This window comes from Carcharhinus amblyrhynchos, unplaced genomic scaffold, assembly GCF_965287045.1.
Source record: "Carcharhinus amblyrhynchos unplaced genomic scaffold, sCarAmb.v2.hapA scaffold_49, whole genome shotgun sequence".
In the NCBI taxonomy this organism is placed as follows: Eukaryota; Metazoa; Chordata; class Chondrichthyes; order Carcharhiniformes; family Carcharhinidae; genus Carcharhinus; species Carcharhinus amblyrhynchos.
Genome location: NW_027649790.1, coordinates 1,616,389 through 1,640,467, shown reverse-complemented (window position 1 = coordinate 1,640,467; position 24,079 = coordinate 1,616,389). Strand labels below are relative to the sequence as shown.

The 24,079-nt window shown below is 42.0% G+C and overlaps 1 protein-coding gene across 1 annotated transcript in view; it reads right to left on the bottom strand.

The window, feature by feature from the left end:
* ei24 (EI24 autophagy associated transmembrane protein) overlaps positions 1-24,079 on the bottom strand; it is a 39,909-nt gene that overhangs the window by 4,240 nt on the left and 11,590 nt on the right. The window contains exons 4-10 of the mRNA XM_080182220.1: positions 22,793-22,853; positions 19,387-19,453; positions 17,505-17,629; positions 13,035-13,154; positions 11,848-11,959; positions 4,858-4,969; positions 2,161-2,235 (exon numbers count right to left, since the gene is read on the bottom strand). Of these exons, the coding sequence (XP_080038346.1) occupies positions 2,161-2,235; positions 4,858-4,969; positions 11,848-11,959; positions 13,035-13,154; positions 17,505-17,629; positions 19,387-19,453; positions 22,793-22,853 (672 nt within the window). The remainder of the gene's footprint in view (positions 1-2,160; positions 2,236-4,857; positions 4,970-11,847; positions 11,960-13,034; positions 13,155-17,504; positions 17,630-19,386; positions 19,454-22,792; positions 22,854-24,079) is intronic.

Below are 24,079 nucleotides of genomic sequence, written 5' to 3'. Positions count from 1 at the left end.
CTATCACTATCCACCCTATCTAAACCCCTAATCATCTTATATGTTTCAATAAGATCCCCTCTTAGCCGCCTTCTTCCCAACGAAAACAACCCTAGATCCCTCAGTCTCTCCTCATAGGACCTCCCCACCATACCAGGCAACATCCTAGTAAACCTCCTCTGCACCCTCTCCAACGCCTCCACATCCTTCTTGTAATGCGGGGACCAGAACTGCACACAGTACTCCAAGTGCGGCCGCACTAGAGTAGTGTACAGTTGCAACATTACACTGCGACTCCTAAATTCAATCCCCCTACCAATAAACGCCTTCTTGACAACCTTATCTACTTGATTCCCAACTTTCAGGGATCTATGTACACACACACCTAGATCCCTCTGTTCATCCACACTATTCAAAGTCCTCCCGTTAGCCCTATACTCGACACATCTGTTGCTCCTACCAAAGTGAATTACCTCACACTTCTCCGCATTAAATTCCATCCGCCACCTCTCGGCCCAGCTCTGCAACCTATCCTTAGTTGCATTAAAACATTTTTAAGACGTGAACATTTTTATATTTTAAGATTTTGCATTGCATTCACCCTGTTGTAAGGTGTATAAAACATAGGCAAATAAATGTGGTTATGCAACATGAGCCTTGAATTTTGTTGTCACATGTTCTACTGTATCATAATTTTCCAGGCTGTTCTGAGTGGTGACAATTTAACAGGTCAGCTCAGATTTAAATTCACTTCTAAATTTTTAATCTGGTTTCCTTCCTGCACCATTAGAGGGTTGTGTGCCCCTTGCTGGGATTAACTAGCTAACCTATAGGTATCCCACTCATAAGAACATAAGCAATAGGAGCAGGAGTAGGCCATCTAGCCCTTCGAGCCTGCCCCGCCATTCAACAAGATCACGGCTGATCTAAAGTGGATCAGTTCCACTTTCCTGCTTTCTCCCCTTAACCCTTAATTCCCTTGTCTATGAGAAACCTATCTACCCGTGACTTAAATACATTCAGCAAGGTAGCCTCCACCACTTCAATGGGCAGAGAATTCCAGAGACTCACCACCCTTTGAGTGAAGAAGTTCCTCGTCAACTCTGTTCTAAACTGCCCCCCCCCCCCCTTATTTTGAAGCACTGCCCTCTAGTTCTGCTATCCTTTCTAAGCGGGAAGAATCTCTCTCCCTCTACGCTATCTATCCCCTTCATTATCTTATATGTCTCTATAAGATCCCCCCTCAGCCTTCTAAACTCCAAAGAGTTCACTCGCCAAGGGGAAGGAAAGTTTGCTGGTAGTTTCTGTGCTGCAGGGAGACTGCAGCTGTTCACAATGGGGTTTGGGTGGGGACAAGAAACAGAAACATGGAAAACCACTGTGCTGGGCCATCCTGTCTAAATGATGGATGTGTGAATCATTAGCAGTAATAACTTGAGATGAAGTTGCCAATCCACTAACTTATATTAAGCATCAATGAGTAGTTTTGAATCTTGGGCTTTTGGAAATGGGTTGGGATTGTTCAAGTGTAATTCACGCAGTGTCCTTACAACTGAGAAAGTGTAGAGACCTTCATCAGCCAGGGCTGGATTCGATACCTCAGAGTTGAAATCACAACACTGAAGTTGCTGCACTCAGTCTCTTCACACTGCGGCACGGTGGTACAGTAACTAGCACTGCTGTCTCACAGTGCTAGGGACTCGGGTTCCATTCCTGGCTTGGGTCTGTCCGCACTATCTATGCACAGTCTGCACGTTCTCCCGTGACTGTGTGCATTTCCTCCGGCTTCCTCCCACAGTCTGAAAGACGTGCTGGTTAGGTGCATTGGCCATGCTAAATTCTCCTTTAGTGTACCCAAACAGGCGCCGGAGTGTGGCGACTAGGGGATTTTCACAGTAACTTTATTGCAGTGTTAATATAAGCCTACTTGACACTAATATCTAAACTTTAAACTTTTACACTTGTATAGTTGGGAAATATCATCCATCCTGGGAGATGTCATGGACAAAACTTGGTCTCTTGGTCACAATGCGGCATTAATAACCTCAATTCCACCTGGTGCAAGGTGCTATGATAAATAAGCCTTTCAACCTTCACCTATTTTCACCCCCAACACAATTCATGACCACATTTTGAGTTTTTTATTAGCAGTATGAGAGATTGGAATCAAAGTGTACTCACAACGATCTCATCGGGGTCTTTGCTTCATTTGCACTTATTATAAATAGAGGAAAGAGAATGGAGAACAAACAGCCACTGTAAAACACAAAAGGTGACATGCTTTGTTACAGAGTGATATTATTCGTATCCTGCCCCAGGCAGTACATTTCCACTACTGGAAGTACATCAGCAGCATGTTTTATGTTAAGTTTGGGTCTTTAGATTCATTGCTAAAACCCAAGGGTTTTAGTGTTTTTTGACACTATTTTCAACTAAAATTGGTCAATTTTCCATGCCAGCTATAAATGCTTCACTCTTTCTGTAACTCTCTCTCTGCTCACTGGTGCATCTTCACACCTTTATTTCCTTTCTCTTTTTCATTGTCTGTCCCCTCCCTCTATCTATCCTATTTTCACACACCTTGTTACGACGAGACTTCTGGTCACTGTTTTGGGAAGCATTTGAGAGTCCTTGAGAGGGTGTTGAGGGGATTGATCAGAATGGTTCCAGGTATGAGGGAATTTAGTTACACAGTTAGGTTAGAGAAATTGGGATTGTTCTCCTTGGAGTAAAGGAGATTGAAGGGAGGTTTGATTGAGATGTATGAGAATATGAGGGTTAAGATAAAGTAGACAAAGAAAACATCTTCCTATGAGATTATGGTACAAGAACTTGAGGATACAGTTTTACGGTTTTAAATAAGAGATGTAGAAATATTTCTTTAAAAAAATCATTAACGGGATGAGGGCATCAGTGGCGGCCAGCATATTTCCCTATCCCTAATTGTCCTTGAACTGAGTGGCTTGCTAGGCCATTTCAGACAGTATTTAAAAGTCAATCAAAAGGCATGAAAATTTTTGATGAAAACGGATTGAGACTGGGGGGTGGGGGTGGTGGGGGGTGGGGGGGGGTGCGGGTGATGTGGGGTGATGGACAATGTTAGAAAGGTGAAAGCTGATTTTTTAAATAGAGGGGATATGGGTTTGTATACGGAGTCACATGTAGGCGACAATTGACAGTGGTTTTATGATCAACAGATTCTTAATTCCAGATATTTTTTTGAATCCAAATTTCATCATTTTGCTGTTGTATCATTTGAACTTGGATCCCCAAAGCATGACCATAGGGCACGAGGAAGAGTGTTTTTTTTCACACAATGCATGTTACTGAGCTGGAACTCGCTGCCCTAGAGGGTGCTGAAAGTAGAGATGCTCAATCATTTAAAAAATAAATTGAGTGAAATTGAGGAATAAATTTGCACGGCTATGACGATAGAGTGGAGGAATGAGACTGAGTCGATTTCTCAACAGGCAGCCAACACAGACTCAAGGGGTCGGATGTACTTCTTCTGCAATGCAACGACTCTCTGACTGTCCCTCATGGTCATTTAGTGTATCTCTTGGGTTTCTTTCTTTTTTGCTCTCCGGCTTATGAATACGAGACTATGTTTAACATGCTTCACAGAATTCCGACAGTGCAAAAGGAGGTCATTCTGCCCATCGTTCCTGGGTATTTGCAGCAGTCAGCAATTGGCAAGGAAGGTGCACAAGATTGTATTGTCAAATAGATAGGGTGATCATCAACAATTATGTAGAGATTTAAAAAAAACAGAATCCCTACAGTGCAGAAGGCGACCATTCGGCCCATCGAGTCTGCACCAACTACAAACCCACCCAGGCCCTATTCCCTTAACTCCACATATTTACCCTGCAAACACAGCTGACAATAGGGTCGATTTAGAATGGCCAATCAACCCAACCTGCACATCTTTGGATTGATGAGCAAAAGATTAGCTTTTTTTTTAAGAATTGGTGACTGGGAACTGATGTAGGTCATGAGGACTGGGACTTTGGAAAAGAGGGTGGAAGATGCTGCAACAGTTTGCAAGGGCAGAAGATCTAGGATGTTTATTTGAGGGGCAAGTGATGACAATGGTTTTGGAAGGAAGGGAATGCTATATTATTACAGAATCGTAGTATTTTATTGCACAGGTGGCTATTCTGCCCTAGATCAGAACAGGTTTCCCTCACGTCTGGCTCTGTTATCAATCATTTTCAATCTTTGTCCCCTGGTTACACACCCTCTTCCCAACGGAAATGGTTTCTCCTGATTTATTCTATTAAACTCTTCATAACATGAGACACTTTTTAAATCACATTCTCTGCTCTAAGGAGAACAATCCCAGCATCACCGACGCTTCCACATAACTTGTCACTGATCATAGAATCCTTACAGTGCAGGAAACCATTTGGCCCATTGAGGCTGCATTGACTCGACAGGATATTCCACCCAGGCTCTTTCCTGTAACCTCACGTATTTACCCCACTATTCCCCCTAACCTACACAACTTGGGATTGTGGGAGGAAACTGGAGCACCTGGAGGAAACCCACACAGACACAGGGAGAACGTGCAAACTCCACACAGACAGTAACCCAAGGCCAGAATTGAACCCAGATCCCAAGTACGGTGCTAACCACTGTGCCACCCTGATGCTTTTAAAGTACATCTTCCCTGTATCCCCTCTCCACATCCTCCTTAAGTGTGTTGCCCAGGATTGGGAACAACATCTCAGTTGGGGCCTAACCAATGACTTGCAAAAGTTCAGCATAACTTTCTTCCCTTTATACCGTGCCTCTATAAATAAAGTCAAGGAGCCTGTAGTTTTTATTTAAAACAGCCTTTAAGTTATTTTGAGACTTGTGCTGCATAGTACGTACCTGATCACATAAGAAGATGGCAGAGCAGTGAGGATAGCCAAAGGCAATCCAAAACCAAAATAATAAGGCCAATTCCTTTCGATGTTGGACAAGCGCTGATGCATTTCCACCCCTGTACATAGAAAAAAGAACGAAGTTAATAATGTGAATGTAGAGCAGCTTTCAATCATCATGATGCTATACAATTCAATTAGAGCGCTTGTAAAGTATAATACCAATCTAATCACTGTTGCAAGCTATCTAAGTATAAGTTGGCATTGGAGTTTTGTGCAACACAGGTTTTCACCCTTGAGTGCTGACAGGTACATCTGACATGTGCTGACCTGTGAAACATGAGTGCCAAATCTCCCTCACCCAGATACCTTGCTGGCACAACAGGTCCATTGACTGGGCCTCACACTGGGTGGGTGCGGCCATAGAGTCATAGAGGTTTAAGGCATAGAAACAGGCCCTTTAACCCAACTTGTCCATGCTGCCCTTTCTTTTCAACCCTCTAAGGTAATCCCAATAGCCTACATTTGGCCCGTATCCCTTATACCCATCTTACCCATGTAACTGTCTAAATGCTTTTTAAAAGGCAAAATTGTACCCGCCTCTACTACTACCTTTGGTAGCTTGTTCCAGACACTCATCACCTTGTGTGAAAAAATTGCCCCTCTGGACACTTTTGTATCTCTCCCCTCTCACCTTAAACCTATGCCCTCTAGTTTTAGATTCCCCTACCTTTGGGAAAAGACATTGACTATCTAGTTGATTTGTGCCCCTCATTATTTTATAGATCTCTGTAAAATCACCCTTTAGACTTCTACGCTCCAGACTCTCCTTATAACTCAAACCATCAAGCCCCAGAGCATTCTAGTAAATCTTTTCTGCACTCTTTCTATTTAATAATATCCTTTCTATAATAGGGTGACCAAACTGTACACAGTATTCCAAGTGTGGCCTTACCAATGTCTTGTACAACTTCAACAAGACGTCTCAACTCCTGTATTCAATCTTCTGACCAACGAAACCAATCATGCCAAATGCTTTCTTTGCCACTCTGTCCATCTGTGACCCCACTTTCAAGGAGCTATGAACATGTACCCCTAGATCTTTTTGTTTTGTTACTCTCCCCAGAGCCTTACCTTTAACTGAGTAAGTCCTGCCCTGGTTCAATCTACTAAAATGCATCATCTTGCATTTCTCTAAATTAAACTCCATCTGCCATTTGTCAGCCCACTGGCCCAATTGATCAAGATCCCGTTGAAATTCGAGATAACCTTCTTCACTGTCCACTGTGCCACCAATCTTGGTGTCATCTGCAAACTTACTCATCATACCACCTATATTCCCATCCAAATCATTAATGTAAATGACAGATAACAGTGGATCCAACACTAATCCCTGAAGCACACCGCTGGTCACAGGCCCCCAGTTTGAAAAACAACCCTCTACTACTACCCCCTGGCTTCTGTCAAGAAGCCAGTTTTGTATCCATTTACATACCTCAAGCTGGATCCCGTGAGATTTAACCTTATGCAACATCCTACCATGCGGTACCTTGTCAAAGCCCTTGCTAAAGTCTATGTAGACAACTGTACTGCCCTCATCTATCTTCTTGGTTACCCCTTCAAAAAATTCAATCAAATTTATGAGACATGATTTTCCACTCACAAAGCCATGTTGACAGTCCCTAATCCGTCCTTGCATCTCTAAATGCCCGTAGATCTTGTCTCTCAAAATACTTTCCAACAACTTACCCACTACAGATGTGAGGCTCACTGGCCTGTAGTTCCAGGCTTTTCTCTGCAGCCCTTTTCAAACATTTGCCACCCTCCAATCTTTAGGCACCTCATCCATAACTATCGATGATTCAAATATCTTGGCTAGGGGACCTGCAATTTCCTCCCTAGCCCACCCACAATGTCCTAGGATACACTTCATCAGGTCCAATCTACCTTGATGCGCTTTAAAACTTCCAGCAGCTCTTTCTCTGTAATATGTACACCCCTCAAGACGTCACTATTTATTTCCCCAAGTTCCCTAACATTCATGCTTTTCTCAACAGTAAATACTGATGAGAAATATTCATTTAGGATCTTACCCATCTCGTGAATCCGCACATAGATGAGCTCGTTGATCTTTAAGAGGACCTACTCTCTCCCATGTTACTCTTTTGCCCTTTATGTATTTGTAGAAGCTCTTTGGATTCTCCTTTGCCTTATCAGCGAAAGCAATCTCATGTTCCCTTTTTGCTCTCCTGATTTCTCTCTTAATTCTACTCCTGCACTCCCTAAACTCTTCAAGGGATTTACTTGATCCCAGCTGCCCATGCATGTCACGTGCCTCCTCCTTCTTCTTGACCAGGGCCAAGGTGGTAATAGGGCAAGTATGCAGCAATGTTCCTGATCACTAGGCCATGTAACTGTGGCTTAACAGTAATGCGGTTACACATCAAAGTTGAAGCTGGAACATCAAAAGATTCTTGCTTTGATCTTCACAGTGCTATAAACCAAGGTAAACACCCTGTTCTGTAGAGGGTTCATAGAAACTAGAGGCAGGAATAGGCCATTCAGCCCTTCGAACCTGTTCTGTCATTCATTTTGATCATGGCTGATCATCAAATCCTGATCCCCTTCTTCCCCTTGAGCCCAAGGAGCTATATTCAACTTCTTCTTGAAATCAGACAATGTTTTGGACTCAATGACATTCAGTGGCAGTGAATTCCACACATTCACCACTCTCTGGGTGAAGACATTTTTCCTCACCTCAGTCCTAAAAGGTTTACCCCTTATCCTCAAAATATGACCCCTAGTTCTGGACTCCCTCACCATTAGGAACATGGGTTCCAGCACAAGCCTCAATGCTCTTCTATTTGAGATTCCCCATAAGTCCATACAGAGGAGAAGAAGCAGGGGACTAGGAATGCCTCTTTGGCTGGGTCCGCACCAATTTGGGGAACACCTTTAATTCCCAGAGCAGCACTGGGAGGGTGGGAACCTCACACAATGCGACTCCAACTCGTTTCTCTTTGGTCTACCTGGGGAGTGAGAATTTCTCAGATGTTGATGATAGAAAAATCTCCTGTCTGAAGTTTCAATGCATGCTTCTAATAATTTTCATATTTCTCAAGTAGGTTTTTTATTTGTTTGTTTTAAATGATGAGGCAACAACCCTTTTTAAATCTCCAGCTGGATAGGACAAGCTGGTCAATAAGAAATAAAAATGTAAACAGAACTGTGTTAGCCATGGTTCAGCGGTAAGCACTCTTGCCTGACTCCGTCAATGCCACCTCAGAGATGAGGAGATTATGCTGACCCACCAGTTTAGCCCTCAGGGAGTGCTGCATTCCTAAAGGGGCCACCTTTCAGTTACAACATGAAGGTGAGACCCCAATTGCCCTCTCAAGTGGATCTTATGGCATTATTTGAGGAAGGGCAGTTTTTTTCAGTAACTATAAACCAGATCTCTAAAGCAGATGTCACACCCTGTCTAAGGCAAACATTTGAAAGCAAGAAGCCACGCAAAAGTGAACTGTCACCTCCAGTGGAGGCAATGGAAACTGATCAACATTTCAGCAGGAATTAAATCGTGCAAATTATGTCTTATGTTCATGGGTTTTAGCCTTCTAGGAATATACAAAGACCACGATAAAAAGCCAGTGGTAAAACTTGGTCGGTCTGGACTAGTGCTGGGTGTGTCAGAGTATATGACACCCAAACAAAAAACCTCCTCCTCTGGCACATAAAAATCAAGGCCTCACTGTGTCCAAATGCTGGAGCAAGCCAAGTCAGCCATGACTGAAAAGGAAGCAGGATAACTTTTCACCTAAACTACAGACCAGGAATCTCAAAACCAATAACTCAACTTAAGTCAGAGCTGCTGGAACCATGAATCTCAAACGACTATAACGTTGTACCTCATGGACAAGTCAAAGACTGATTCATGTATTTTTTTTTTAAAAAAACTTACTTTTGGACTCACTTCTCATTTCTAATCTTTTCAAATGCATGTACCTGTGTTTCATTATATCCCACTCGGTTAGTAGCTAATAAACTCGCTCTTCCATTAATTCAAGAAAGTCTAGTTAAGTTGCCTTCAACTAAAAAAGTACAAATATATTGAAACTGAGGAAAGGTATCCGAATGGGAAGGGATCTTTTTGAAGTAATCTTGTTGAGACCAGCCAAAGGAATTGAAGAAAGAAAGTGAGCCTGTTCATCCCTCCTTATCTGGAGGCATAACAATTAGGGGGTACGCCATCCGGAATTTATCAAACTGGGGCTCTTGCTGAGATAGTTCCCACAGAGGGGAAATTTGAGGACCTCACCTGGGAATCAGTTGTAACATAATATATTATCCTGAACTCCAGGAACCCTATCTCATGGTTTAATCTTTTGTGAGGCACCTTACCAAATGCATTTTGGATACCCAAGTTTTTACATTTTAATTGTAGAGATTATTTAGTGTGATTTATTCTTCAAAAAACTCTTCATAATTTTGATTAAGTATGAAGTATGTTTCATAAAAGCATGCTGGTTTTATCTGATCATACATTATTTCTTAAGCGCGTTGTTAAGACTTCCTTAGTAATAAATTCCAGAATTTATCCAAAGACTGATGAGTTTGCTTTTTGATGTTGACACAAGTACTGCTAGGTTCTTTCCTGCATTGCGTAGGGATATAGAGACTCGAAGCAAAGGTCAGTGGCACTTGAGTGAATGAAACTGACGAGACAGAAGGAGAAACAGCCATTCTGAGGTGTAAAGTCAAGCAGATTTTCTATGACCCGCAAAGCGTACATTATAAAATCCGCCATTTCATCTGCTGTTTGATTGCATTTTCTTAAATAAAAGAATTGAGGCATATTTTAATTTCACAGAGAACTGTAAACTTCACTGGAACTGTAGAGTAAAACACAGTAAATAGTTGCTACAACTAAGAAAATCTGCACTATTTGTTCCATACATTTTTCAAAGTGTCTTCACATATGGCCAAGCATTTATTCCCCAGCCCTGGAGGATGCATTTCACTGTTGACAGTTCTTGGTTGTAGTCTGCGCACTGCTTTCACCAAAGTGCTGCAGGTTTCAGTCATGTGGGGTGAGCGCAATGAATGCAACATGGTTCCAGGGAGAGGAATGGTGACATGGTCCTAGTTTTCAGAGGCACCAGATTGCATTCCTGGATGGTTAGTTTTCAACGTAGGTTATAAAATGAGAGGGGACAGCGGGAGAGAGAGAGAAACGATCTGGATGCATAGCACATTAATTTTACTGCATAATAACCCCCTACGTAGGCAGTATGGCAACAGTAAGAGAAAGCCTGGCCTGAATCCGAATTGAGTATTGTCGTTGTTCATGAAAATTGGATGTAGAATCATAGACTCCCTACAGTGCAGAAGAGATCATTCGGTCAATCAAGTCTGCATTGACTCTCTGACAAAATATGTTACTCAGACCCTCTCCCTGTAGCTCCACAGATTTCCTATGGCCAATCCATCTAACCTACATATCTTGGGACACTAAGGGGCAATTTAGCAAGGCCAATCCATCTAACCTGCACATCTTTCGACTGTGGGACAAAACCCATGCCGACACAGGCAGAACACGCAAACTCCACACAGACATTCATCCAAGGCTGAAATTGAACTTGGGTCCCTGGAGCTGAGGCAACAGCTCTAACCAATGTGCCACAAAGTCTCTCAAAACGTTATCACATTTCAGTCTTTCTTTTAAAAACTACAGCGGAAAGGTAGGTAGAGATATCGAAGACGGTGTGAGGAGGGAAGGGAGAAGAGGCGGGAACAAAAATGAAGCTGGGTTCATGGTCCCACTAACTGTAAATCAGCCACTGTATAGACGGATAGATACATTCCTTAAAAGGTGACATCTGTGCATGGATCCTTTTTTTAATTCATTTACAGGACGTGGATGTCATTGGTAAGGCCAGTATTTATTGCCCCTCTTTTGTGATGATTGTGAGCAATCTTCTGGAGATGACAACTGAGGGTGTAGAGGGTGCTAAGCAGTGAGACAAGGGTTCTCTCTGCTACATGCTGCACTGTTAATCTCAGGTGTCCCACCAGAGGGAGCCCATTGACTGAAAAGCCATCATTCTCCTCCCCTACCCAACAGCAACCGCCCCCCCCCCGCCCCCCGCCCCCCCCCCCCCCCCGCCCCCCCCCCCCCCGCCCCCCGCCCCCCCCCCCCCCCCCGGCCTTCTCTCAAAAGCTACCACATTTGGAGTGAAGTTGAAAGTCTGGTTAATTGTCTGTCTTCCTGTGGAGACCAGAAAAGAGAAAGGAGAATATTTTTTGCAACTGCTCTCATCTGATGGATTTCTGTACAGGGGATGAAGTGTTTCTCCACTCAGCAACTGGTTCTGGGATGAGGTTCTGTGGGTGTCTTTCCATCCCGATGGCCTTTGTTCAGGAGTGAGCACGGACACTGTGGGAAGGCTCCTTTCACCCAAACTGTGTCACAATTGCGTTAAAATGCCCAGCAATCTTTCAGGTTTCAGCAGTGGAGGGAGACACATTTTGGAGTTGGGGTCATGTTGAGCAGGGACCACACCAACTCCAGGTGGATGAGCCTACATTACCTAATGGAACTAGGTGGAATAACAGTGCCTGTTGTACACTGCCAGCCTTGAGGGCAGTGAGTATGAATTTAATGCTGGCATTCAAAACGATGGGTTCCGAGAATGGTCAATATATCTGCTTGTAAATGGAATTGGGATGTGAGAGAATGTAGCTCCCAGTCACCATGATCTCCTTTCGTAGATCAGAAAGCAATTTTTCCCCATAGTGCTTTTCCCTAAATTGGCCAAGACTTTTCCTTCTATATCATCTGTTCTTCTGGGAGACTGCCTTGTTAGTGGGGAGGTGAATGACAGAAGGCTTGATGGAAAAGCTGTCCCTTCCTCATCCTTCAGGATCATACGTGGAGACGCACATTTTCCCCCATTTGTCTCATTCGGGAGGTATCAAAGGCACAGACTTTACTCACCGTTGTTGAACCATTTGTACTCAAAGCAGTAGAGGGAATACAGCATTGACATGTGGAACAGGCTGCCCAGCTGTCCGATGATTTCAATAGGAAAATGACTCACTATCAATCCCTGGAGAAAAGAAACAAAAGTAAGTGAAACTAGAGTTCCACGGTAAAAGTAGCAGACAATAACTAAGCTCAAAACCCACCCTTGCTGATTCTCCACACTTGAACTTTCCAGCAGAGAAAGCAGTATAGCAGTCAGCAGTAGGAGCTGCTACTTAATATTTCTCAGCCAAATTCATGGGAGTCGTTGGCGTAGTGATGTTGTGTGATGATAGTGTGCTATTGACATATTTTATGTTTAAGGGGAATGTCTCAAAATTCATGAGTTTGTGAGAGGCATGAATCAGCTAGATAGTAAATATCTTTTCCCAAAGGTAGGGGAGTCTAAAGCGAGAGGGCATAAGTTTAAGGTGAGAGGGAAGAGATACAAAAGTGTCCAGAGGGACACAGAGGGTGGTGAGTGTCTGGAACAAGCTACCAAAGGTAGTAGTAGAGGCAGTTGCAATTTTGTCTTTTAAAAAGCGTTTAGACAGTTACATTGGTAAGATGGGTGTAGTGGGATATGGGCCAAATGCGGGCAATTGGGGCTAGCTTTGGGATTTTAAAAAAAGGGCGACATGGACAAGCTGGGCTGAAGGGCCTGTTTCCATGCTATAAATCTCAGACTTCAAGACTGCTTCACTGGTTTTAATATACTTTGGGATGTCCCGATGTGAAATGCACTGTACAAATGCCAGTTTTACTTTCCTTACACTGCTCCAGCTGAGATCGGCTCACACAACAGAGATTGAACCTGGAGCTTTTGATGTTTCCTCCATGGTGTACTCTCACACAAGATTTGTATTAATTAACATAACTTTTTTGGATTGCATTTTTAAAACGTAACCCAACAAAATAGCTGTGCTGTACAGGAAAATTCCCTGGCCAGCAAACAGAGGCAAAGAGGGAGAATCATTTTGATTCTTACGAGTCTCACTTATTGACTGTTCAGTCTGTATTTCCTCCTAATATTACAGCATAGGGTTCAATTAATCCATGGAGTTCAGGTCAAAGACAAAAAGATTTTCAATAAGTTCTGCAACTTCAGCTGTAGCCTGACACATTTACCAGTCTCATCCAGCATTATGCTTCATACATACCTGAATGAGGAACAAGGCCTGCAGAAGCAGGTTAAACAGCATGTCTGCGATAATCTTGCTGATACTGGGGAAGGGTTGTGCTTTCCTCCCAGAGACTTTAAATGCTAGGTCTGCAATGTCCTGTAACAAGTAATAATACAAACAATTATTTACTATAAAAAACTGCCTTATTGTTTATTTTTGGAATGGAGGTAAGTGGGGTAACAGTGAGATTATAGTGAGTGGCACGGTGGTTAGCATTGCTGCCCCACAGCGCCAGGGGCCTGGGTTCGATTCCTGGCTTGGGTCACTGTCTGAGTGGAGTTTGCACATTCGTCCTGTGCCTGCGTGGGTTTCCTCCGGGTATTCCAATTTCTACCCACAGTCCAAAGATGCGCAGGTTAGGTGAATTGATCATGATAAATTATCCCTCAGCGTTACCCATACAGCCGCCAGACTGTGGCGACTAGGGGATTTTCACAGTAACTTCTTTGCAGTGTTAATGTAAGCCTTACTTGTGACACTAATAAATAATGTTATTATACATCTCCTCCAATGCCTGACACATGGTTAAACAGAATTCACTTTCTCCCAGGCCACTGGTGAAGGGTATGTAACCTTGAAAAGCCCGCAGTCTGTCCTGTTTACAGGTACAGGCTGACCCTCACCCTGTTTGCTTTCTCAGTTTTATTGCACATTTCAGTTTTTCCTTGTTATTTCTCAATGTCAATATGACTTGGGGTCTTGGTGTATGGCTGTAGCCGGCAGTGTTTCTGCTGCAGGAAATGCCTGACCCTCCAAACTGTCTTGCTATCAATGGCTAAGACTGGGAGCTCAGTAAATTCACAGGCTCTGTGGCAATCTCCACTGAAGGAATAAGCAGTAGTAACATAAATACTGTAAACTTAGCTGATGAGAATCTTAAATTGGTCAGATACTTGGTAATAACAGTTAAAGTAAGTAAACAGACCATCAGGATTCCAACAACATCCCTTTTTTACTTTCCTCTATTGAAGCCACAGGCACTGAAGACCGAACAATATCACTGGACCTTAGCCTTGGCAAAGGACTTGAGACACAGTGGGAAATGGCTGACTCAACGCGAGAGTTGAATCAACACATATGCACACTCACACGTACACACACGACACTGAGGTTTCTTGGACTGTTGCCCAGATTCCTATTGATTTAGCTGCTTGGCATTCACAAACTCAATAACTGTCTCAGGTGTAAAATAATTTGTATTTAAACATCACCCTTTAACATAAGTAAATTAATTCAAGGCATTATAAAATAAGACATCAAGCCACGTCAGGGATATTACATCAGATGACCAAAAGTTTGGTCAAGAAGATAGGTCTTAAGGAATTCATTAAAAGAGGATAGTGGGGTATTGAGTTGGAGAAGTGGAGAAGGGAAATTTCAGAGTTAGGGCCTTTGCAACTGATGATGCAACCAGTAGAGCAATTAAAATCGCAGCTACACAAAACGCCAGAATGAGATGAGTACAGATATCTCAGAGGGTAGTGGAGCTAAACTAACAGAGGGAAGGATGGGGAGGGGTCATGGAAGGACTTGAAAACAAGGATGAGAATTCTAAATCAAGCAGTTACTTGATCAGGAGCCAATGTAGATCAGCAAACATGAGAGTGATAAGGGAACAGGACTTAGCATGAGTTAGGACTTGAGCAGCAGAGATTTGGACGGCTTTAAGTTTGCAGAGTGGTATATGGAAGATTAGCCAGGAATGCCTCCTCCACCTTTACACTTGACCGTGCCAACACCTGGATGATAGTTTCAGCAGCAGATGAACTAAGATAGGGGTAATGGTGGAAAATATGAAGGTGGTCGAGTAGTGATGTGAATATACGGTTTGATGTTCATCTCGGGGTCAAATAGAAAACCAAGGTTGCGAATGGACTGGTTTTGTCTGAGACTGTTGTTAAGGAGAAGGAAGGACGCAGTAGAAAATAGACTGTAAAATCTTAATTTATTTTGCCTCTTGCTTAATTCCTAGAATAAGATTGTCAAAGGTTCAAAAACCTTCCCTGGCTCATTGGTTTGAATGTCTAAAACACAATCTTATATTAAGAAGATATGAACATTACACATCTCCTCCTCCTTTTCTACCCTTCCACTAACACACACTTGCCCTGCACTTGGTTTGTCTTCTGAACATTCAAGTCTTTTCTAATGCCTTTCTCTCTGCTGTCACTAATAGAGGTGAGCATATCTTTTTGCCAATAATGTGTCCATTATTGATTGAAAATAAGATTTAAAGGGTAGTTTTGTATCTAGTGGATAATCAACATTAACCTTCACAGAGGACTGGAGACGACTGTGTAAAGAGGCTTCCGTTACCAACAACCCTGAGGCAGGGAGCGGCATCTTTGACCTGCAACTCAATTGGACCATTAGCTTTGAGAGTTTGTCTGAAACTTCTGTGGCATGTGGCTCACCCTTGACACCTTTTCACCACACATAAGACACAGAGGAATGTGACTGAATATTCTCCACATTTCCACACTCGGAATAAAGTAATCCACTAAATTGGCAGCCCACCCAACATCTTAAAAAACAGCTCTTCACTACAGTCACTGCAGTCTGCACCGTCTCCTACAGTAATGCAAAGCTTCTTTGGCAGCACTTCCCAAACTCACAACCTTGAACACCCTAGATAATACTCATGCGCACAAGGTCACCTTCAAGTTACACATCATCCTGACCAAGATCTCAAGTGATTTTGTTATTGTTGTGTGTAACCTATTGCATTAAATGTTTGGGGCCATTAATCTTTTTGTGTGGCTGTGCACAAGCAGGGGTTGATATATTCTCAGCCTGAGTGGGAAAATCTGGGTGCTGAGAGGAACATCGATCCTGACTTGGACATGTAGCGCTTTCATGAACTCGATCTAACCTGACCTTGGGTTGGTGGAATGTAGTGTACATTCAATATTGGGTAATCATAAGCTGGGTGCAATAACCTGGGAGTTTTAAACAGGGTGGACCCTTGGATGACTAAAATAAACAAAGGGTCTCAACGCTGAAGAGTCAATGAGTTGGGTTTCCTACAGCTCAAAGAACTAAACTCATTAAGTGTCTTTCGAAAATTGATAGCTACTGCCAGTTCTTTTGTTGGCAGTTTCAAAATCAATAGTTTTAGTATGATTATCATTTTGTAGTTTGAATTAATATGTTACTTACTATTTTGTTCTACATTGACAAAAGGCATTTTAAAAAAAAACCTATATTATTAGAAACCAGCCAGATTAGTTGAATAGACAGCCTTAATTGTGAGACAATTAAAGAATAAGTAATTAATAGATGCATTAGCAAGGCTGGTACTGTAGTCTGTAACACAAAATGTTTATAACTTTTAAAATGATAAACACTTGATTTTAATAAGGTTCTAAATGACATGAGATGCTCCTTTCCCAGACAGTCTAAAAAGATAATCTGAACTTATCAGGACTTCCATTTGCCTTGACTGAAGGAATGAATATGCTTTATTCAAGATGTTGGAGTTATAAATGATAAGACAGTTATGTTAACCAATTATTGGTTGAAATGTAGGCTAACTCAGGACAAGAGATACAGCTTATGAGAAACCATTGTCTTAAAGTTAAGACAACCTGTGTAATTAGTGAAAACGCTCTTATTTCATTGACAAATTATAGACCAATTGGCTATTTTCCAACAAATGACTGAGGTGGGCTTTCAACATCTTAAAAGGTATTAAAAAGGGATCTTGAGAAGCCATATTTGGGATGTTGTTTTTACACGTTATCCACATTTTCAGAGCCATCACTTCATGTCCTGGTGTGTGAAGCGCAGTGAGTAGTCTGTTCAATTGTAAGAGTTAAGCTTTCTCCTCTTACTGTTAATTAATGATATTGTTAATTAACACTTTGCTTTTTATCATTCTGAATCGTTGCCTTTTAATGAACTTTCCAAATTCATAATTTAAAGTGTTCTTTCTTGCTACGAGATTAAGTCTGTAGAACCTGTTGTGATTTATAATTGGGTGTTATTGTAAACAAGTGAACACGATAAATCTTAGTAAAAATAAATCTCAGCTTGTAACTGTTCAGTAAAGAAGTGGAGGGACTGACGTGCTGCAATTGTTTCTTTAAATTGTTGTTTTCATTTCTACCCATACCTTCTAAATCACTTCCTGGCACAGATTTATAAATACTGTGTTCTATTTTCACGTAGGCTCATGATGCCAGCACCATCTTTGTAGTGATTGTTATTACACTCTTATCAAATCGATCCCCCTCCAAACCCTCTCCTTGTTAAAAACTCCCCATAAAACCCAAAGTTCTCACCACCCAATTGTCCCATCTCTGGTGTCTGAAATCTCAGCCTCCATGAAGCACCTTAGGTTACCAATATTAAAGGCACTGTATGAACAGTTGATATTGAAGGCTTGTTAATCACAATGTTTAATTATAATCTTGTTAATCCACTCAATAGCTGAGTGTCACCTACCTGAAACCAGATGGCATTCACTATTTTACTGAGGACAAAGAGAGGTAATATCCACAAAGCACTGAAAGTGGAGTTCAGGATAAATTCCAGCCAGGACCAGACATCTCCATGTAACGAGGGGTCACCTGTTCAGATAGAAACATTGCTTAGAGCAATAGCCAAAGGTCAGCAACTTCACCTCAGCATAAAAACACAGACCTCCTACTAATGGCCAACACTGACTGATGTAATAGTTTTTAGCTTGTGGATGCTTAACTCACACAAGGCAAGAAACCAAACACATTTGCAAGTTTGGCAACAATGCGGAACAGACTAATGGGTTAAGCAGTAGAGAATTTTCCCAAATAAGCCATAAACAGCTAAAATAAGGAAGATGGAAACCACATAGCTCCAGGAAGAATTGAGGAGATGGAGTGAAGGTGAGCAGAAGGCCCCACTAATAAATATCGATATTAAAAAATATAGCATTTCCCCTGACACATATGGAAACTGTAATTAAGCCAGCTTCCAAAACTATTGAAATATTCAGAAAGCGAGAATCTTCCTGCCCCACTGAAATCAATCTCCACCATGGGTTCCCCGGCAGCAGGATGGGTGAGCCATACAAATTGCCATCGACTCTGGAGGACCTGAAGATCCCTCTGCCAGACATTGTTGAGTCATCTCCGCCATGAGAAAACATGCTGAGGGGTGTGTGTGTGTGTAGGGTCTGGAAATTCCAGCCATAGTTTGCATTGCCCCATATGAAATTAAATTCTCTCCTACCTCAGCTTTTACAGGCCACAGCTTGTCCAATTTGTGTCCAATTGCCCACAGCCAAGACTTGGTGACATTACCCAAACACTGTGTAAGGTCGCTGACATTTATTGTATCTGACCAGCACCATGAGGAATAAAACTTCAGCGAAGCTCAAAGCACTGGCTAAGTTTCTCCATTTAGGATCACCCTTCTAACCAGCAGCAACTATTACAAAAGGTAGCCAAAAACTAGCACTTCTGTAACTCATCCAGCAGATCTGGCGGCATGGTGGCACAGTGGTTAGCACTGCTGCATGACAATGCCAAAGACCGGGTTTCAATTCCTGGCTTGGGTCACTGTGTGGAGTCTGCAAGTTCCCCCTGTGTCTGTGTGGGTTTTCTCTGGGTGCTTTGGTTTCCTCCCAGTCTGAAAGATGTGCGGGTTAGTGCATTGGCCATGCTAAATTCTCCCTTAGCGTACTTGCACAAGCGCCAGAATATGGTGACTAGAGGATTGTCACAGTAACTTTATTGCAGTGTTAATGTATGCCTACTTATGACAATAACCAAATAAACTTTAAAGATCCTTTCCAAACATGGTAAACCGACACCAGTGCATTTGATAATTTGTGTACTCCTTGTTCTCAGAGTTGATGTTACTAACGCAGTGGCTACGGAGAGCAAGGTTCAGGCTGACCTAGAAGCTGCACTAACAGCTGTGGAAATTTAGCTTCAGGCTGCACCAACAGTTGTTCTTGCAACAGTATTGGGCACTGGACAGTTGACTAAGTAAAGACACTTCATTACCTCTAAAACTACAGTCAGATAGGAACGTTCAGTTCTTTAGACCTGATTCACAATTCAATTAGACAGTTGCTGATCTGTATCTCAACTCCAATTACATACTTTGGGCCTATATCTGTTGACATTCTAAGCTATCAAAAATCCATTCGTCAGATAACTCGGCACAGCTAGGGGATTGAAACTGGGAATTTCCTGATCTGTACAGTCAGTTCCACACTGGACAATGCATTTACTGAACAAGTAACCAATGGGCTTTGTTGGAAGTTTTGTTCCTCATGAGCTGTTAACTGTTATTGGCCTCCACATTCTTTCTATCTCTCTTGCAGTAATAGTTTCCTTACCAATTATACGTGCAGTGATAGCTTGAAGCAGAGGGATAAAGACTCGGTAGAAGACCAGGATACTCAGCTGTGTGGAGAAAAGGGGAAACAGGTGTTACAGCACCATTGACAAATACCGACAGCAATAGAATGCACTCTACATAGCTCCAGATTCTGCTGCCCAATGCCCTGACATGAAGAGGTAAGTGCAGTGTATACTTTTCCAAATTTACAACTCAGGTTTTCTTAGTTCCAGCAATGATGGCAGCCACCCAGGCAGCTTACCCAATGGCGATTCAGCAAGCATGATAGTGGACATGTATCCACAGGCTATTCCTGGGCACATTATAGGCAACACCAAACACCCAACCTAACCCAACTTTAAAACACATCTGAACAGGAAGCATTTCCTGATTTGTTCTCTTCTAACTGGTGGGTTGATAAAGATCAATTGCAACACTTAACTTCCGCCTTGGCTTAGATTGTCCAATTCCTCAAGCACTTTCTCAGCTAACATTCTGTGGACTCGAGTTCGAATCTTGCCATGGCAATTGTTGAAATTTGAATTCAATAAAAATTGTCTGGAATTAAGAATCTACTGATGACCATGAAACCATTGTTGATTGCCAGAAAAACCCATCAGGTTCACTAATGTCCTTTAGAGATGGAAATCTGCTGTCCTTACACAGTCTGGCTTACATGTGACTGCAGAGCCACAGCAATGTTCCCTCAATTGCTTTCTGAAATGGCCTAGCAAGCCACTCAATTCAAGGTAAATTAGGGGTGGGCAATAAAGCTGGCCAGCCAGCAACACCCATGTCTCATGAACGAATAAAAAAAACTTGTGGAGCATCAGGTGGGAGCTTTCTGTCCTGTCAAACACGGGGGCTGGAAATTCTCCGATCTTGCTACTGTGAATGGAGATTTGGCTGGAAATTCTCTGTTTCCGTTAGCAGTGGAGGCGTATGATACTGGAAAATTCCAGCCAGGATCACATTACATTTTACACAAAGACTATCAGGATGACTGTGCTGAGAAAGATGAAATGCACAAAGAAATTGGAAACCAACTGCATGATTCTCATACTGAATCACTTAAAACAGTTATTCAAAATTCTTGCTTGCTGGCTTAACAATGCTTTTAAATTGTTCTAAACAATGGATAAGAGAGTTTCATTCGAGTACATTAGCATGCTAACTGCTATCGAATACCTCAATTTTAACATCTGATAAATGAAAAGGAGAACTTCACTCCTGAAAATCAAACAATCTTCACTATGATTACAATGACACTCAATCTAATAAAAGCTGCAGAAGAATAATACTGGGTCATGTTCGGAAATACATTACCCTACACAAGTGTGAAGAGCAGCATTTCACTAGGGTTAGAGGAAATAAGGATAGTCTGGTACTAAAAGACTAATAAAGTCAGGGTAGACTAATTTAAAAATGGACATAGGACAGAAAAGGAATTACAAAGGTTCAGATGCATTAAAATACATATAACCACTGTTAGAGATTTTAAATATATATATTTGTGAAAGAATTCTGTTCATCTTGGCCAAATACAGACTATCCCAAGACATAATGGGATGAAAGCTAAGGGAGATGAACCACATTCCTTAAGAACAATATGGCCTCAGAGCATAGTTTTTAATCAATATAGTTCTCTAAATGAATGAGACAATTCATTCTCTACTGATAGCAAATGGTGAGAACAGCAACTCTTGAACCCTACAGAGAGACAGTGAGAAAGTTGCCTTTGAACTCTAATTTACTTAATAGAGGCTGCTAAAAGACAAGTAGGTGACTGCATCCAGATTCTAACAATCAATGAATTCTCATGTTGCCAGAGAGTAGGATGTAATTGGCCAAGGTAAATAATCCATATTAATGATTGATCCATCCTATTAAGATGGACAGAGTAGGCAGGCAGATGACTTCTGAAGAAGTATAATTATATAATGTCTCGATAATTTATCGAGAGTCACTTGAGCTGTCTTAAATTATTCTCTCTGCATGGTAGAATCCAGGCCTGGGTCAATAAAGTACACCTTCAACCAGAAACTATTGTGTCCGACGAGTTGTTAGTATTTGCCCAGCTGTATTAATAAAGAGAAATTTCCTGCATGAAGCCAACATAATACATAGTTCTCTATAAAACTCCTACACTAGGCAATTAATTAATCAGTGTTGCTTTTTTTTAATGCACTGTATTGTATATTATGCATTGCATTACATATTGCTGTAGAATGTGAATTTGGTACTTTTCCAGATAGTGTTAGAATGATTTAACGCTTGTATAGGTTTTACAACCTCAAGACAGCAAAGTTTACTCACTGGTTTTACAAAAATATGCCAATCAATTTGTGCGTAGCAATGAGATAAATGTATGAGGTGAGGGGCGGCCACAGTGACATAATGGTTAGCACTGCTGCCTCACAGCACCAGGGACTTGGGTGCAATTCCTGGCTTGGGTCACTGTCTGTGTGCAGTTTGCATGTTCTCCCCATGTCTGTGTGGATTTCCTCCCACAGTCCAAAGATGTGCGGGTTATGTTGATTGGCTATGCTAAATTGCCCCCTAGTGTCCCGGGATGCGTAAGTTAGAGGGATTAGAGGGGTAAACATGTAGGGTTTTGTGCAAGGAGCCTAGGTGGGATCGTTGTTGGTACAGACTCGACGGGCTGAATGGCCTCCTCCTGCACTGTAAGGATTCTATGATTCTTCTATGACTCTATGAGAGTGCTGATTGGTTTGCAAGTGGACTCCAATTAATAGAGATGTTGCCATGGAAAATGCACCAATTGGTGACTGGCAGTTAATTGCCAAGTATTGTTTGAAATTTAAAACAGGGAGCCTGATTCAGATCGGTCAAAGCATTGCCCTGAGCAATGAACCGGCAAATGGCTGTTTGGTATTTTGTTTAGCTGAAGTACAATCAGCAGACAGAGCATGTATACACAAGGAGTCAGGCAGCCCGTAACGGGGCAACCCGCAATCATATTCATTATAGTTAATTTGTATTGTTAAATAAAGTTTGTTTTGTTAAGTGTGTCTAGTTTCCTAGTGAGTCAATAATATCAAGTGAAACTCCTTATTCTCACACTAATGCCAAAATGGAAAAACTGTTGTGATCCAGTCAGGCTTCATAACATGCCTTGGGGTTTCTGATCCATACCTTAACAAAACTGAGGCAGAGAGAGAATACCTCTTCTTTTATCATTACATAAATATAGCCAATTTCTTACCATTTATAATAAAGAGGTTCCTCAGTTATGTTGAAATTAACCAGTTAGACTTTTTGGTGGATATATAACAAGTCCTTGTTGCTCAATCAACTCTGGCTTAAGTAAAAATAATGTTAACCAACAGCATTCTGGAAGCACCATCCTTTAGGATAACCTGAAAGTAATACAATGGCCTTACCCAGAATATTCCTCCATTCCAGGCACAGCACTGCACGATCCGGTGTGCTATTCGAGGCTCACTGAAAAACAGTAGCAGATATCTTTAGTCAGATAGAACAAGCTGTATGAGAGTCTGGTCTTTACCCTTACAGGCAGAGACATGCAAACATTGCTTGCTTGCCTGCACGTTGCAGACACATGCACATTGCGGTTGCACGCACATTGTACCCAGTGTTTACCATATGCAAATCATAAAAGTTACAGTAGCGGAAACGATTCAGGCTCACATGATTGTACCAATTTCCTGAATAGGACTATGCTGGAGCAGTGCACTTCCACTTTCATTCCTCGTTCCTCCTGAATGTTCCTTCAATATTTCAAAACCAAATTCTACACTTGTGTCAGTGGTAAAGCATTCTGAATATTCACCACTTGGTTAAAGATTTTGGTTGGAATTCTTCAGCCTTTCATGCCAGAGGGATTCTCTGGTCCCGCCGTCACTGCATCTCTGCCTACGGGTTTCCTGCGAGTGTAAGGGGACGTCAAGCTGAAGTATAGAGAATCCACCGGTAGCAAACAACGTGCCACCTCCCGTCGGTGGAAAACACACAGCTAGGTGGCCGGAAAATCTCATCTCACCTCTCTGCTGATCCCTTTGGTACTAATCTCGAAAAATGTACAGATTTAAGTAGATTGGCCATGCTAAAATTTCCCCTTAGTGTCCAAACATGGTAGGTTAGGTGGATTAACCATGGTGAATGTGCAGGGTTATGGGAACAGAGTGGAGGGGAGGGTCTGGATGGGACGCTCTTTCAGAGAGTTGGTGCAGATTCCTTGGGTGAATGGTCTCTTTTTTGCACTGTAGAGATTCTATGGTTATGACTATTGTTACAAAGTAGAGTCATCAATTAAATACCCACTCCCACGGCACACCCTTCCATCTTACTACTTTGTGACTCCATAACTTAACCTGGAATCCTAGGAATCCCTGGCAGGATTAGAAAAAGGTAAGTCACTGACCATTGCCATTCTAGGTGGGAGAAGCGAGAATACATTTGTACAAAGCAACACACTTCTCCTCCGACAGTGTCTACAGCTGTCAATTCATGAATTTAACTCATTCATTCTGGATTCCAATCTATCTTAATGCAGACTTTAACCCATGTAAGGATTGCAGGTAGGAATTTAACTCAAACTGATATGTTAAAATTAATGAATGTAGGAAATTAAGTCCTTCTATATTGATAATATAATAAAAAGCAGCAGAATTTGATGAAGGAGCCTCCCACTGTCAATCTGTTGATCT